The sequence below is a fragment of the Tupaia chinensis genome, unplaced genomic scaffold (genome assembly GCF_000334495.1).
Source record: "Tupaia chinensis unplaced genomic scaffold, TupChi_1.0 Scaffold000264_1, whole genome shotgun sequence".
Taxonomy (NCBI): domain Eukaryota; kingdom Metazoa; phylum Chordata; class Mammalia; order Scandentia; family Tupaiidae; genus Tupaia; species Tupaia belangeri.
The window spans coordinates 1464373-1481948 of record NW_006159744.1 but is presented as its reverse complement, the minus strand read 5'-3'; the positions used below and the strand labels follow the sequence as shown (position 1 = coordinate 1481948).

Here is a 17576-nt window from a genome sequence, read left to right as displayed (position 1 = left end):
AGAGAATGTGAGAAAGCAGCTCTTGTGGAAGATGGTCATGCTGCAATCACTTCTTCATTTTGCCTTCCGGATTTGCATATGTGTTTTTCAAGCTGCAGAGTCCAGGGCTCAACTTGCGCAGTCAGCCATGTAGGATTGAGCAGTTCCATCACCATGCCACTGGTTGGCCGTAGTTTATCTTTGATTTCCAATGAATCTATCAATGTCCTCCCAATTGCCTTTCCACTACAACCTTCACTGGTTTTAAGAGCACCTTTTGTCTTTACAAACTGTTAGAAAGAAAGTTGGTTATTTTAGAAAGATTAGGAACTCTTTGTTTTATGGCTTGCTTCTGGGCAAAATCTTTGAGTGGCGAGAGGGAGAGGACACTCTCTTTCTTCTGAGTGATACTCTTTCTCTAAAAACTGAGTACTTGGTGGTGGTTGGCTGGTAGTAGTTTCAGGTTTTCTTGATTTGCATCTCCTGGCTTGAAACCTCTGATTTATGAACTATGTACAAGTCAAGGCCAGTGCTTTTGGAATGCTGCATCCAAGGTAGGGCCAGTGGGCTTCAAAAAGGGATCCCTCACCTCTCAGCTCCCCTTAGCTGGACCTTCGTCCTAGCAAGGGGCAGCTGGAGCAGGATGAGAAATGCTATATTCTGCTCAATCTGTGATGATAGCCCTCAACCTAGGAGCTGGAGGGAAGGACATCACTGTGTTCTTGTCTGCGCTGGTCCGGAGAGGAGTTTCTGTCTCGCTGAGTTGGGAGCCAGGAAGAAGGATAAGTAGGCATTGTTTCGAATGGTACAGACTGCTCTTAGTGGGTTTTAGTAGTCTTTCGTGGATAAATGATTTTTTTTCCCCCTGTATGACCTTAAGACCATTTCCCATGACAAAATCGTTTTTGCTTTTTCATATATTTTTTTCTTTTTTAGTTTCATTCACAAATGGGTCTGTGGAGCTCCTCATAGTATCATGCCAGAAGTAGAATTCATTTTTATTTATTTGAAAATTACTCACATGCACATACTTCACTAACATATTACACATTATAAATATTTTACTGGGCCTAGCCTCAGAATACCAAACTGCAGAGCTGAAATGCATGTGGCCAACTATGGGTTTGAATCACAAGTGAACCTGAAAAAACACCGGTGTGCACACATTCATCTTCCTGACAACTTGAAGACTGTGGAAAGGGAAATTATAAAGTGATAGACTCTGATAAGGTGCCTGTCTCTGTCTCTCTTTCACATGCATACACACATTCTACCATAAATAAAATAAGTAAAATTTTTAAAATATACACTAAAATATAAATTCAACATGAAGGAATTTCCAATAAACTATTTTTAAGTATTAATGTATAAAATTATAGCTATACTGATATATGGAATAAGATTCAAATCTTTCCATATTTTTAAAGCCATCCTTTTGGTTCAGTGCATTATGATGCCTGGTTTTAATGACTCTCCCTCAGCTAGAAAAATACCTAACAAAGAAACACAGATATAAATGGAAAAATACATTGTTAGGTGTACTTGGTGTACTTTCTAAATCTTTTTTCAATCCTATTCATCAATTGGGCAAACACTTTTATCAAAATTTGACTTGCAAATATCCATGTTCCATTATTCCCATCATTTGCTTTTGTCAACTAGTTGGATGGCTTTGCATCTCATTCAAAGCCCAGTGAATTATTTTTTTTAATAGAGATTTTCACTATAGGCCATGTGCACTTGCCAGAGAGACAGAGAAACAGAAAGTGAAAAATCACCACCCCTGGGGGGATGGCCATGCCACAATACTATCTCCTCCATTTTCCTCTCAGGATTTTGGGCACACATGCAGATTTGCCTGGTATGAGTTTTAAGCTGCCAAATCCAGGACTTGAACTGCAGTCAGCTACATAAGAGTTTAGCAACGTAACTATTATGCCATCTACTGGTCCCAGCCCAGTGCAATTCTTTACTTGAAAGATATTTTTATTAATGAAGTAGAAAATTCTATTTCCAGTTTTTAAAAGTTTTTAGGCTATGAATTTGTGAAAGTGACAAATTACATTGTCTTTGGTCACAAAGATTACAGAACAACAGAAAGGTTTTCAAATATATTTCACATTTTGTTTTGTGGCACAAATTTTCTTTTGAAGGCATATCCTTCAAAAAAGCAGGCACTGTTTCTTTTTTTAATCTTTAAAGGACAGATTATGTATGTTTTAAAGTGTTTGTTGGATAGTATACTACTTACCGCCACCTGTCATCACAGATAGTCAGAAAATATATTTCTCTGTATGAGATAAAGTCCACTTTTTTTTTTTTAAAAAAAAGATTTTTGGCATAGGGTGTGTGTGCTTATCAGAGATGAGAGAGACAGTGAGAGGGAAAGTGAGAAATCACTCCCCAGGTGGGATTGCCACTCTGCAATTCCTTTCCTCTATTCTCCTGGGATTTTGGACATACATGCAAACATGCCTGGCATGAGTTTCAAGCCACTGTGTCCAGGACTTGAACAGTGGTTGGCCGTGTGGGAGTTTGGCACCTTAATCACCATGCCACCTGCTGACTTCAAAATGTTCACTATTTTTAAACTTGGTAGCCCTTGTAAATTGAGATAACCAGTAAACCACTGATTGGAATGTTAAAATTACATTCTCAACTGCTCATCTCATTACAAAGTATACAGATTATACTATATTTTTAGTGTTTTATTTTTATATAATTAATTACATTGTTGAAAAGCTTCAGCATTTTGTTCACTCTTGGCTTCAATACTTTTCAGCAATTCTTCACTTGTAATATTGATTTAGAATCACTTTTTAGAAAATTGTTTTAGTCAAAATAATAGCTCTAGCTAACATAGTTTCCTGACAAAGCTTTTTTTAACCTAAAAAGGCCTTTTACTGTTGAGGATATATCTTCTCTGATACATCTTTCCTTTATTGACTCATAATACACAGGAACTCTAATTTCTGGATCTAAGAGTTCCTCCTTAATAACCGTGGCTGTATGTATCTGAATTTCAAGTAGTATTCTTGGTCATCTTCCTTTCCCTTTTTTTTTTTTTTTTGTATTCCTGTGCCAATCTAGGCTGACATAAGAAAAATACCATAAATGACATGAATTTATTTCTTATTTATTTCTGGGAATTTTCACAGACTACAAAGTCTACGATCAGTGCTATCCAGCTCACTTCTTTGGTGAAAGCTCTTTCTGATTTGCAAATGGTCACCTAATCACTGTGTCTTCATGGTAGAGAGGAAGCTAGCTCTTTGGGTGTCTTCTTATAAAGGCACTAATCTCATCATAAGATTCCCATTCTTATGGTGTTATTTAAATCTATTTACCTCCCAAGGCCTCCACTCCCAAATGCCATCTCTTTTGGAGTTAGAGCTTCAACATAGTCCACAGTGCTTAGCCTCATCATTGTTTTTATCTTGTAATGTGGCTGCCAAGAGCTTATACTAGGACTAGAAGTATCAGATCTGCTATTTCATACCACATGCATGTATTTTCATGAATAGGTTTATCTTTGCAGACTTTATTTAATTAAATTAATTTATTTATTCTTTGCCATAGGTGTGCATGTAGTCAACACAGAGAGACACTAAGTGAAAGAAAGTGAGAAATCACCCCCTAGGAAGTATGGCCACACTGCAATCCCTTCTCCTCTATTTTCATTTTGAGATTTGGGGCACACATGCTCAGTGTATTTTTCAAACCACTGGGTCCAGGAATTGAACTGCAGAATTGGCCAAAAATCCACTATTTTTGCCTTCACTACCATACCACCTGCTGGTCTACAGAAATCTTTTAAAGTTATTTATTAATTGTGTGAAAGTCAGTTCCATTAAGATTAAAAAGCATATTCTATAAACTCTTCTTCCTATCACACATCACTGTAGTACAGTGTAACACATTGCTAGTTAAAGAATGAGGACAGGCACCACTGTTACTCCCAGCACATATGGAACACTCACTCTTTTTTTTTTTTATTATCCTTACAATCTTCTTTATATTACATTGGATTACATATAACTTTACAGTGAATTACAATGCTTTTTCAAAAGGGAATGCCATGCATCTCAGTCGATACAGAGACATTAATTTCCCCTCTTCATCATTCAATATCTTTTCTATGTTTTTCCCAAACATTATTATTATTATTCTAACTATTTTTTAAAACAGTCAATCACTATTTCTCATTTTGCTTGTAAAAAGATTTTACCCATCATGAAATGCTTCTCAGACCAATCCAGTTGAGAATACTATACATGTCATCGTCAACAGGTAATAAGCCATATCTGTGGAACACTCACTCTTCCTTTAAGACATCCTCTTGCCACACTGACAGACTCACATGTGAAAAGAAGAACGACTCCAGTGTCTGTCTGAATACTGAACACAAGTAAAGCCTAATGTACTGTTTTTAAGAACAAAACTATGAAGAGAAGTCTTGGTTTTCTTCTACCCTCTCCACTCCCCAAAGATTGTTTATGCATTCCCTGGGGATGCACCTATTTTTTAGAGACCTAGAAAAAAAATCTCATAATACAAGAGTTACTTTTTAAAAAGAGAATATTCTAAAAACCAATGAGATGTGACAGTTTTTGTCAGTAAATATAAGACTTGCTAACTTGTCAAAGGAGTTATAGTTTATCTACTTTACACAGCACTTATGCCAGACACTATTCTAAGCACTTGGTAAAGTGCTCACTGAATCCTCATAGGGTTTCTGTGGGGTAACTGCAATTATTTCTCATTTTGCTTAGGTGGAAACTAAGGCACTAGAGCTGGGAGGCTGTTTGGCTCTTCACCAGTGCACTCAGCTATTTTTGCCAGTTAGAAATTATTAGAAAAATGTAACCCAGGTTTGGAATGCAAATGGCAAAACAAGTCCTAGACGCCTTTCCCCACTCTCATTGTCACCACTCCGAGGTCAGAGCTCACTCACACTTCGTTCTATGTACCTAGCCTTCCCACAGATTGTGTTGTTTCCCTCAAATAAGTGTCTCCTAAGGGAATAGTCTGGGGATATAGTGGAATTAACCTATTATTTTATTCTGATTACAATAATATTTACTCCGGTTAGAATGAACTTGCTTTTAAGAAAACCAGGGTTGGCTAAATGTTCCCAACACAAAGAAGTGATAGATATTTGAGGTGATAGATATATTAATTACTTGGGTTTGATAATTATACATTGCATACATGTATAATTATACATGTACCCCATGGGGCCAGCTGGTGGCATGGTGGTTAAGGGCGCTGGACTTCCACATGGCCAACCGCAATTCGAGTACCAGACCTAGAGGCTTGCTTTCTCACTTTCATTCTCTCTCTCCCTTTCTCTCTCACTCTGTCCCTCTCTAGTCAAATTAAAATAAATAAATAATAAAATAAAAAAATACTGTACCCCATCGATATGTAACAGTGATTACATATTGAGTTATTACAAATGAAACAAAATGAGGGTCTGTGTACCCAGGTAGTGATTAGAAAGAGCAAAAATGGAAGGAAGGAAACCAACTATGCTTTGGAAGGAAAATAAACTGGGATTAACACAGTTCCTACGTGTTTGGGGTTATGGGGGAGAATAGCGAAATGACACAGACAAAGGAGGAAAGAACTGCCAATAAAATTAGGGGAGTAGGAAGGAGGTGTACATTTTAAAATTTAATTGTATTACTTGACTTTTTAAAGAGAAAATCTTTTTATTATAAAAAATGTTAAACAAATACAAAAGTCGAGACAATCATGTGTATGGATGCCCTGTGTAAACAGCTTCAACTCATGCCTACTTTTAACTCATCTATAACCCCCATTCCATTTCCTACTAGATTACTTTTTTAAAATCTCAGCTATTACATGATTTTACCCATAAATATTTTAGTTTGCACCTTGAAGTATGAAGATTACTTAAAAACGTAACTCCAATACCATTATCACATTCAGATACGTTTTGTAATAAAATCATAATAATATCCAATACCCAGTCAGCATTCAAATTTTTCTGATTACATTGTAGTTTTTCCAGTTTGTTTGAATCAGACTCAACATATACTTTAGAAAATTGATATGTCTCTTAAGTCTCTTTTTACCTGTAGATTTCCATTTGCTCTTGCCTTTTTTTTTAAGAATTATTTATTCATTTATTCATTCATTTATTTAATTTGACCAGAGAGAGAGAGAGAGAATGAGAAAGCAAGCTACCAGGTCTGGGACTTGAACCATGGTCAGCCATGTGGGTGTGTCCAGCACCTTAACCACCACACCACCTGCTGGTCCCTGCTCTTGCTTTGAAAAAATTGCAATTTATTTGTTGGAAAATATGTAGGTATTGGGGTAAAGTGATCAATTTGCTGTTGCTTGTGATGTGTTGGAGGGAGCATCTGGACACCTAGTTGGGGCTGCCCAGGAAGTAGTAGGCAGTGTGCCCGGGAACCAGGACAAAGCAAATTACATTGACTTGGTAAATATTTGACCAGTGACTTTTATTGGCACTACAGCAACAGATAAGATCAACGGAGAGACCACAGGGCAAGTGGAAGACTAGGTCAAGAGCCGAGATGTGGGATGAGAACGGAGAACAGGCAGGGCCCTAGCAAGGTGAGGGAGGGAAGTGCTTCAGGAAAACCTTGTCCACCATACCAGCCTCTGAACCTGGACTAAAGAATGCAACTGAGAAATGAATTCAGGTCTGCTGTTATTCTGAGAGCTTTGGCAGTGAAAAAGAGGGACAGGACACAATTTGGAGGGATTATGTTTGTTCTGTTTTAAAAGTACTAGATTATGTTTGTTCTGTTTTAAAAATTCCTTGGTGAGCCCAGGAAGAAAAACCAGTGGAGAGTGAGAGACTTGAGTTGGTAATGAACCACTGAAGGAACAAGGTTTTAGAGGACATGATTGGCTGGAGAAGAGAGATAACCTTGGGAAAGTGGAAGTACCTGTACCCTTTGAGAAAGGAAGAAAGTGAGATTGATTGGATGAAGGTATGAAGAAATGGAGTGGAGAGGAAAGAATATTCGGGGAACCTTGGCCACCTGAGATCTCCTGAGTAACCAGGAAAGCGAGGAAGGTCGGGGATGTGAAGAGAAGTTACTAGTGTCTGTTTCCACTCACCAGTTATATCACCGTTTACTGGGTGTCAGGCTGGACTGCAGGGTAGAATGTAATATTAGGGCAGCCAAGGTAAAAAGGCTGATAAGTTCCACCCAGTACCTGATTCAAGGTCACTGAGGACAGAAAATACACAAACCAGGCTCAGCATTTATTTTCAGCAAGAGAGGAAAGTGTGCACAAGTTTCAGTCCTTTGAGTTCATGCAGTTTGTGGGCCCCCCCAGGGTCGACAGATCTGCTCCTCGGCCAAGGCTGGTGATGTGACTGCATTCATTCAACTTCATGCTGCATAGAAAGGCCTCGTTTTCTCCCCACTGGGTACAGATATGGCAGTGGGGTTGGCCAGATGCCATATGATACACACACTTAATAGAATGAGAGTGTATACCTCAAGCCTAGAACTGGAAAAGCTACTCTGTTATAAGATGATATGTTCAGCACCATCAGTGAAAGCTCTTTATCTCTTAGAAGAAAGGGTTTGGGGCTCAAGGCCATTCTTATGCAGCTGACCGGGGTTGACACACTATACATGACTCCTTTTCTCAACACCTGTCCTCTACTCCCAATGTTATCTTAATACAAATCTAAAGAATATAGTGGGGAGTTCATGATTGTCCAAATATCGGACTTAAAAAATATATACTTCATAGCATTTTATTCAACCCATTTTGCTCCTGAGATAATGCACAGGTAAGTTTGTGCAAAATTTTCTTGGCTCTTCTAAAATATTTCACTTGCCAACTTGATGCTGACACAAGTTTTCAATGAAGAGCAGATCTCAGCTCTGGAACACATGACAGTAGAGAGGAGGGCACTACTGTGATGGGTTGTATCATGTCCACCTCAAATTTATATATTGAAGTCCTTACCTTGGGACCAGCAGTTAGCGTAATGGCTATGTCACTGGACTCCCACGTAGCGACCGCGGTTCGCGTCCCGGACCCGGTGGCTTAAAACTCATGCTGGGCGCATGTGCATGCGTGCCCAAGATCTTGAGAGGAGAATGGAGGAGAAGGGATTGCGGCATGACCATCCCCCCTGGGGGGTGATTTCTCACTTTCTGTCTCTATGTCTCTCTCTCTCTGTCTGGCGAGTGCACGCGCCATATAACAAAAACCTCTCAAAAAAAAAAAAAACCTATTTGGAGATACAACATTTAAAGAGAAGACCAAGATTAAATGAAGTCATGTGGTGGGTCCCAATGCAATATGATTGGTTGTCCTCATAAGAGGAGGAGATTAGGACAGACACATACAGAAAGAAGACCACGAGAAGAAACCCAGAGAAGATGGCTGTCTACAAGCCAAGAAGAACAGTTGTCAGAAGAAACCAGCCCCACAGATACCTTGATCTTGAACTTTCAGCCTTCCAAAATGGGGAGGAAATACATTTCTGCTGTTCAAGGACTTTATTATGACAGTCCTAGCAAACTGATAGAAGTGCTAGCTTGTGAAAGTTGCCCACACCTTTCAGACATCAGAATATGGCTCCCTACCCTCATGGGCCACATCTGCAGAAGCATAAATGGTCATGGTCTTATGACCCATAGTGAAGAGGGCAGAACTGTTCTTTCAAACTGAGTAACAGTCAGCACAGCCCTCTCTAGAACAGTCATCAGAGCATAGCAACCTCCTGGATTGCATGTATTTAATAAAGGTTGATACAATGTGTGTGTGGGGGGATATCAGGGCCAGCAGGTGTCATGGTGGTTAAGGCTCTGGATTTCACATGGCCAACTTTGCAGTTTGAGTCCTAGACCTGGTAGCTTGAAGAAAACATACTGGGGGGACCAGCAGTTGAGTAATGGCTATGTCGCTGGACTCACATGTAGTCGACCATGGTTCAAGTCCTGGATGCAGTGGCTTAAAACTCACGCTGGGTGTGTGTGCATGTGTGCCCAAGATCCCAAGAGGAAAATGAAGGAGAAGGGATTGCGGTGTGGCCATCCCCCCCGGGGGGTGATTTCTCGCTTTCTGTCTCTCTGTCTCTGTCTGGCGAGCGCATGCACCCTATAGCAAAAACCTCTCCAAAAAAAAAAAAAGAAAAAGAAAGAAAGAAAAAGAAAACACATTGGGTGCATATGCATGCCCAAAATCCTGAGGGGAGAATGAAGGAGAAGGAATAGACTAGTGGCATCCCCATTTCTTACTCCTTCTCCTTGCCCCCCACTCTCTCTGTTACTCTCCAGTAAGCACACATGCCCTATGGCAAAAGTTAAAAAAATAAAACAAAAACAACAATTGATTTTTTTTTAGAAAGTAAAGGGGAGAGCCAATGAATTAAAGAAGCCATTCATGGTAGTTATTTTAGTTTACCAAATTATCCCTGGATCCTTTCATATTTATCATATTATCATCAAGAACCTGAGAACACTGCTTGTCTCTAAATGTAATCCCTAAATTCTAGCTGTACTGCCTGGATTTTCCTACTTTGTATATCCAGTTCTTTCTTTCTCTTTATTTTCCTTCCTTCCTTCCTTCCTTCCTTCCTTCCTTCCTTCCTTCCTTTTTCTTTCTTTCCTTCTTTCTTTCTTTCTTCATTTCTTTCTTTCTTTCTTTTTTGAGAGAATTTTTGCTCCAGGGCATGTGCACGCACCAGAGAGACAGAAAGGAGAAATCACTGCCCCCTACCACCCCCCAGGGTGGATGGCTATGTGGAAATCCTTTATCCTCTCTTCTCCTCTTGGGATTACCAGCACACATGCAAATGCACACAGCTGCCGGGTCTGGACCACAAATCACGGTCGATCACGTGAGAGTCCAGTGACCGTGACGTACCATTAGGCCATCTGCTGATTCCATAACCAGTTCTTAACGTTTACAGTTTTCCTCCACTTAGTCTTCCTTCTCTCCTTGGACTATTTTTTTTTTAAAGGATCATTTGATAAGGAATGAAAATAGACAGGTAACACATCTGGGAAACTGCACTGGATAAACACATTGATCTGGTGGAGGTGGAGAATTACGTGCATTTATCATTTGTGTGATTATCATAAAAAAAGCTCTTGAATTAGAAAAAGGAAACTGTGAAACTGCAAAGGCAAAAATTAAGATTAGACAAATAATGAATCTTGGTTCTGTTACCTTTGTTGTTTGTCTTAAATAAAATTTGTCCTCTACTTGATGGACACATTCCAATTGGGCTTGGTAACAAGATTGCAGCAGGACTTTTAGGGCTCCCTGTTGGGCATAGAATCAAACATGAAACATGCATGACTAATCCACTTTGGTGGCTGCTGGCTACCCTAAAAGAGAATAAAGACCTCTTGGTTGGATGAGGCTCTAGTGAAGATCTGTGTCCCCAGAGACATTTAAGCATTTTCTTGTCTGGTGAGTCTCAAATCTAGTGAAATGCCACACCCAGATTAGTTTTCTGCTGGATAGAAATAGCACATTGTCCTCCAGATATGTTCCTCAGATACAGTAATGAAGACAGGAACAATCCAGACTGGTGTGTCCTGTAGAGGAAACTTGTTTTAAAAGGAGACAAAAGTCAACAGTTGCTTAACTTTTTACCGTTTAATGCAGCACCATAGTTACCATCTTAGTGTTGCCCTTGACTGGATCGGACTTCAGTTTACTCTGATACTGATATTCCTTTGTTCTGTTTTAAAGTTTCATAGGTATACTTATTAAGAAATAAACAGGAATTCTTAATTTTTGGAAAGATGTGCAATGGATAGACTAAAAGAATGTGTGGCCGCTTTGGTATAGTGGAGCCCCAGCATGTTAGTCTAGTCAAAAGGACTGTAAAATAGAATCATTAACAAATGGGATGAGTGCACCTACTTCAGTCTCACCACTTGGCTATCCTAGCTAGCCAGCCTCTGGTAATTGTGGGGGAAAGGTAAGACATAATGTTGACAGGGTGTTCCATTATTTATTTTCTGGGTGTAGGACTCATTTCTGGAGGGGTGATAATCAGTGAAACTAGTGATAAAACAGTAAAGCTCAATGGGGCACTACCTTGCCTTACTGGTACAGGAGGGGTGGTTCTATCCTAGCCTGCAGGAAGATAGCACTCATGGTCTAGCTCTGACCTTCACCCACCCTCAAAAACCAAACCCAAGCAGTCCCATGGTCAGGAGACGCTTCTCAGCGGGGAAAAGGCAGTTGTATTTCAGCTGCCCACTTGATCACCCTAAAATTAGCCCATGATTTATTTTAATACCTTATATCTTTTGATTCTGAACTTGACATTTCGCTGAAACTATTCCCATAGCCACAGCAGTTTCTCCTTGGGACTAATTTTGGATTATCATTTCCCATATTTTTCTAGAGATCTGATCCTGCCTGCTTTTTATTTTTCAGGTATTCTTCAATTATTTTGAGCCTTCTTATTTTTTCTAGAGCTTTTAAAAATTATAATCTTTTGAAAAACACTTTTTCCCTTCTCTTGAGAGTTGGGAGGATATGAAACCTTGCTATCTTGATGCAATTAAAGATTAAAAAAAACTTTTAAAAGAGAATCATAGTTTACAGGAAGAAAATCCAACTATATCCAACCTTCAAGAATAAAGCTCACTTTGCCTGCTACCATCCACAGAATTGCCACCTTACTGGGTTTCCCATCGGCCAACAAAGAAAAATAAGATCTAAGGGAAACTAGCATCCAGAAATGAAAACTAGGCCCAAAAGAACAAATGCTTAGTGAAATAAAGCTGTTCAATTAGACAAATTAAAAACCTAAATTAAATCTCAAAAAGCTATAATGACTTAAGGAGATTCAAATGGAGGATATAACATTATCAAAATTTTACAAGCAGTAACAGATACATAATTGTTTAATTAAAGGATTCAGCAAATAAAAGGAAGTAGACAAATTGGGTATTACTAGTAGACTTGAAACATCTAGTAGAAGAACTACTGTATACTAGTTTTCTAGAGCAGTCATGACAAATTATAATATACTGGGGGATTTACAAGCAACAGCAATGTATACTATCACAGTTCTAGAGCCTAGAAGTCCAAAGTCAAGGGGTTGACAGGGTCATGCTCCCTCTGAAAGCTCGATGAGACAATCCTTCCATGCCTCTTCCTAGCTTCTGGTGTTTCCTGGCTATCTTTCTTATTCCTGGATTTGCAGCTGTGTCACTCCAATCTCTGCCTCTGTTATCAAATTTCTTTCTTTCCATTTGGAAATCTATGGCTCAAAATTTCTCTCTCCCAGTAAAGATACCAGTCATTGGGTTCAGGGCTCACCTCATCTTGACTTATTTACATGGTAAAAAACCCATTTCCAAATAAGGTCACATTGATAGGAACTGGGGGTTAAGACTTCAATATATGTTTCTGGAGGATACAATTGAACGCACAATGCATCTTAAAGTACAAAGCAAAAAGATAATGAGATGGAAATCATTAGAGAAAATGAGGGGAAAAATGAACAATATCTCCAGAAAACTAAACATGAAAAATAGGAGCTCCAGTAGTGATGCAAATCTGTAGAGGAGTTAATGTCATACGCAGTAGAGAAAGAAAGTGTCACTAAGGCAAAGGTCCAAACCTTTAGATTAAAATATTTACCAAATTCCTAGCCAGGTTAATGAGAAAGACATACACTTAAATGTATCCTAGAAAGTCTCCAAATTCTAAGGATTAATGTCAAGGCTTTCTGTCAAAAACAATAAGCTAGACATAAAGAAATTTATGCTGACTTTGAATACTGAGAGCTAAAACAGTGGAATAGCGTCTGAGGAAACTAAATCCTGATAGGATGGAGAAATGGAGGAGAAGGGATTATGTTGTGACCACACCACATTGCAGAGGTTTTCTCCTCCTTCCCTCGCTCTCTTTTTCTGGTGGGTGTACCAACTCTCTGGCAAAAACAAAATAAAATAAAAAATCCTACATATTAAATCACTAATACCTATTCAGTTGAAATCCAAATTGATAAGAACAGACCGTGAAAGGTAAGTGCTAAATAAGAACCCTGGAAACAAAAGGCCATAAAATAAGGAAAAATCTAATAATAGTTTAAAATTAAATTAAATTTTCTGAGTATTAAACTATCTCAGCAAAATTTAAGAGTTAGTGAGGAGAAGGGAGAGGCATGAAAAGGTAAGTTAAAACTCTCATTCAAACACAGGAGGAGGGAATGAAAAAATGAAGTGTTTTAAAAATCTCATTGGGGAGAATAGGAAAAAAATAGAGGTTTTTTATGGTATGTTGTTTTTAAATAGTGGAGAAGTATATTCCTTTGTGTGAGGCAAAGAAGGGGAAAGTATATATTAATGTCATTTTTTAAAATACCATGCAAATCAAAGGAGAAATGAGTAAAGTATAATTTGATTAATCCATTAAAAAGCAAGAAAAAAGAATTAACAATGTAAAGTAATAAATAGCACATAAAAGAATAAAATCAATGTCATTACACTAAATATAATTGGATTACTTCCATTGATGGGCAGAGAATATCATACTGGGTTCAAAAATAAACTTAGTTGGGAGCATCTTATTGGAAACACCCAAAGTAAAATAATATAGAAATATTAAAAATGTGAGAGTAGAAAATGAGACACTAGACAAACTAACAAAAATAAATATGACAACATTAATACCAGATAATGTGGAATTAGAGTAAAAACACTAAAAAAGATATAAGGATAATTTCATAATGAAAATGGGATGGAGGCTGAGGCTGCTGGGTCCCATATGGCCAATTGAACAATTTAAGTCCCTGACCAAATAGCTTGAAAATCATGCTGTGCACATGTGTGTGCATGCCCAAAATCCCAAGAGGAGAATAGAAGAAAAAGGATTGGCAATTTGGTCATACCCTCCAGTGGGTGATTTCTCACTTTTTCTTTCTCTGTCTCTCTCTCTGCTCTATGTCAAAAATTAAAAATAAATAAATGCTTTAAAAAATTTATAATGAAAAAATATGATCCACAAAATATGTAGACATCAATCTGTATGAATAAAATGAGATAATAACTAAACACATAAAGTAAATACTATCAGATATACAAAGACGTCTTCTTTTTCTTTTTCTTTTAAGAGATTTTTGTTATAGGGCACATGTGTTTGTAGGGGAGACAGAGAGAGACAGAAAGTTTGAAATCACCCCCCATGGGTATGGCAAGCTGCAATCACGTCTCCTTCATTCTCTCAAACTTTTGGTTACAGAGGCACACCAACTGGCATGAGTTTCAAGCTGCCAGGTCCAGGAGTCGAAATGCAGCTGGCCATGTGAGAGTGCAGTGCCTTAATCACTATACCACCTGCTGGCCCCAAAGAAGTTTTCTTAAAGTAGAAAATATAGTGAGTGTTTAATACATGTTTGAGCAAAATTAACACAACTTAGAGAATTATATAGTATAGTAAAAATGTGATGCAATGGTAATGCATGTGCGTATGAACATACCTTATATCCCTTGGCTAGAGAATAAACTTGTCTCATAGCTGTAGAAGAGTTATAAAACTGATTATGTCCTCAACTACAAAGAAAACTTTGATACATTTGGAGAAGGAAATATGTCACCAGTCACATTATCTTATCATAGTCTAATAAAATTAGAAATAAATTGAAAAAAATGACTCCAAAAAACATAATTTTTGGCAATTAAGTACCTTATTTTTAGATACAACTTACACATCAGAGAAGAAATAAAAATACTTTTTACAAACTATGTAAAATCCAATGAAAAGAACATTTCTCTTCATAAATTGAGACCCAGTGAAACCTGATTCAGAAGGAAATTTACAGCCTTAATCTTAAAAAATTATTCTTCAGAGAAGACAAAGAAGAAAATAGACAAAGCAGTTCTTACTGCAATTATTTCAGAGGGCCAAGTAAATGGCACCTCTCTTTCAAACCTAGTAAGAGACATTAGTAATACAGACATTAGTAATACAGATGGAGATTACAGCACGGAAAAATATGACATTGATTGCTTCCACTCTTATTTTATTGGCAGAGCAAGTTACTTGACCACCGTGAGTTCAAGGAAAGTACATTATCACCATTTGCCCAGAAATATAGAACAGGAATATTCATGAAGAACCTTAAATACTACCACAGTTCTTATGCCCAAATACCATTTGTCTAACATTTGGATGGAATACTGATACTCAGTTTCCTAATCTCAAAGTATATTTAATGCAAATGTAGGTGGTGGTGAAATAGAATTCATATGGGCCTTTAACTGGAAAATTCTAGTCCATTAGTCTTTTTTAAAAATTTTATTTTTAATTTATTAATTTTATACATTCAATCACTATACATCGTTACTACTTGTAAAGCAAATTTACCCAACGTGAATACAGTTTATACCAGTCAAGATGAAGATACCATTATCAACAGATAATCATCCATTTCTGTGTCCCATAAATGTCTTACCTATTTTTCTGCTTGAGTCCATTAGTCTTGAACTTTCCTTGTGTTCTCTAGACCTCTGGGTTCCCATAGCTGACTTGGAGAATGGTAGATCTGTGCAGGTTTCTAGGTAACAATGCATAAAGTAACAAAATAAAAAGAAAGAGCGATGGCACTCGATCCCTAAGCACATTTCAGTGTAAGTCAAGTGTTAATTAATGCAAATATACCTTAGAGTTAATGATACTTGCAAAAAGTTCTCTTTAGTTGAAAAATACTGGTCTGATTGTAACATATTTTGCATTAAATGAAGTAAGTATTGCTGTTAAAAGAGGTAATAATAATAGCTCAGTAGGTGGCATGGTGGTTGAGATTCTGGACTCCTATTTGGCAGACCACTGTTTGAGTTCTGGAATTCATGTTCCCTCTCTTTTTCTGATGAGCACAAGTGCCCTATAACAAATTAAAATAATAAATAAATAAATCGAATGGATAATTCTTTTTTTTTTTTTTAAGAAGTTTTTGCTGTAGGGGGCGTGTGCTCACCAGAAAGACAAAGACAGACAGAGAGATAGAAAGAGAGAAATCATCCCTGAGGGAGGATGGCCCCACCACAATCCCTTCTCCTCCATTCTTGTTTTGGGATCTTGGGCATTCATGCATACATGCCCGGCATGAGTTTAAGCCACCAAGTCTGGGACTTGGAGTCCAGCGACATAGCCATTACAGCAACTGCTGGTCCCTGGATAATTCTTTTTTTAAAAAAAGTCATCCGTATGTCATCGAATTAATAAACAGGGCTCATCTGCGATACAGCAGCAATATTATCAACAATAAATGTTCTATATTTACATTTGTAATTGCTAACCAATTAGTTAAAAGAGTATGCTTATATCGAGATATTAATTTAAACTATCAAATAAAATGTACTAGGGGCCAGCTGCGTAGTGCAGTAGTTAAGGCAGCCAGATTCCACATGATTCACTGTGGTTCAAATCCCAGCCTTGGGGGATCAAAAACATACCAGGCACATGTATATGCATACCCAAATACCTGACAGGATGGAAAAATGGAAGAGAAGGCATTGTCACATGACCATGCCTCGATTGGAGAGTGCTCTCTCTGTCTCTCCTCCCTTTCTCTCTCTCTCCATCACGCTGTCAGTGGTAAGCACATGTCACATGTGGCCATATAAATAAAAGATTAACACTTTATTAGGTTCTGAGAAACAACAGGTCAATTGGTTGTTTAGCATAACAACAAAACACATATTGGTAATTATTTTTTAACTTTTTTTTTCTTTTTTACATCACCCATGTATTATTTTAGATTTAAAAAAATTTTTGAACATCTTCACAAGTACCCATTTGTAGCATGAAAATTTCCCCTCATCATTTCTTCCTCCAAACCTGTTTAATAATCAGTTTGCTGTGTTTAATCCTCTATTTACTGTCTCTCCATTTATAACAACATATCAAAATGACAATAGAACCAAAAAGTTCCTGCCTGGAATAAAACAGATATACCTTTGTGTTCCTTTAAATGTGTTTGCTTACTATTATATAGTATGTAATCACTGCAGAAAATTTGGGAAAATGAAGAAAAAATGAAGAAAATAGACATCACTGTAACTTTTCTACTTAGATATGAGCAGCTAATATTCTTATTAGATTTTGTATTATAATAAACAGACGATATGCTGCACAGACTTCCATAACATTATAAAAATAAATGTATTTTTCTTTTCTTTTTTCTTTTTCGAGATTCTGAAGAGCAATGGTAAACAAAGAAAAGAACAAGAAGTAGGATGAGGAGAAATGGAAGGCCATCGTGTATGTCTCATGCCAAGAGTCATTCATGTGTTTTGCTCTGCAACAGCATTTTCCTTGGAAAATAGATAAATTCAGCTGCTATTTCCACCAGGCAAATTATATCACAGCAACCATGCTATCGGAAATATTGTGTTCTTTTTAAAAAATAATTATTTTACTTTATTTTATTTATTTATTATGTTTTAATTTGATCAGAGAGGGACAGAGTGGCGGGGGGAGGGAAAATGAGAAAGCAAGTTGCCAGGTCCAGGACTTGAACTGTGGTCAGCCATGTGGGAGTCCAGTGCCCTTAACCATCACACCACCTGGCAGCTCCCAGAAATATTGTG

The 17576-nt window shown here is 37.7% G+C and overlaps 1 protein-coding gene across 2 annotated transcripts in view; it reads left to right on the top strand.

Moving 5' to 3' along the window:
* Nucleotides 1–17366, top strand: part of LOC102481111 (uncharacterized) — an 86837-nt gene extending 69471 nt beyond the window's left edge. Inside the window, exon 9 of one of the 2 annotated variants that reach the window (XM_006149484.2) lies at nt 17179–17366. In XM_006149484.2, the coding sequence (XP_006149546.1) occupies nt 17179–17198 (20 nt within the window). In that variant the 3' untranslated portion in view covers nt 17199–17366. The remainder of the gene's footprint in view (nt 1–17178) is intronic. The other variant, XM_006149487.2, reaches the window with a different exon arrangement.
* The last annotated feature ends 210 nt before the right edge of the window (nt 17367–17576 follow it).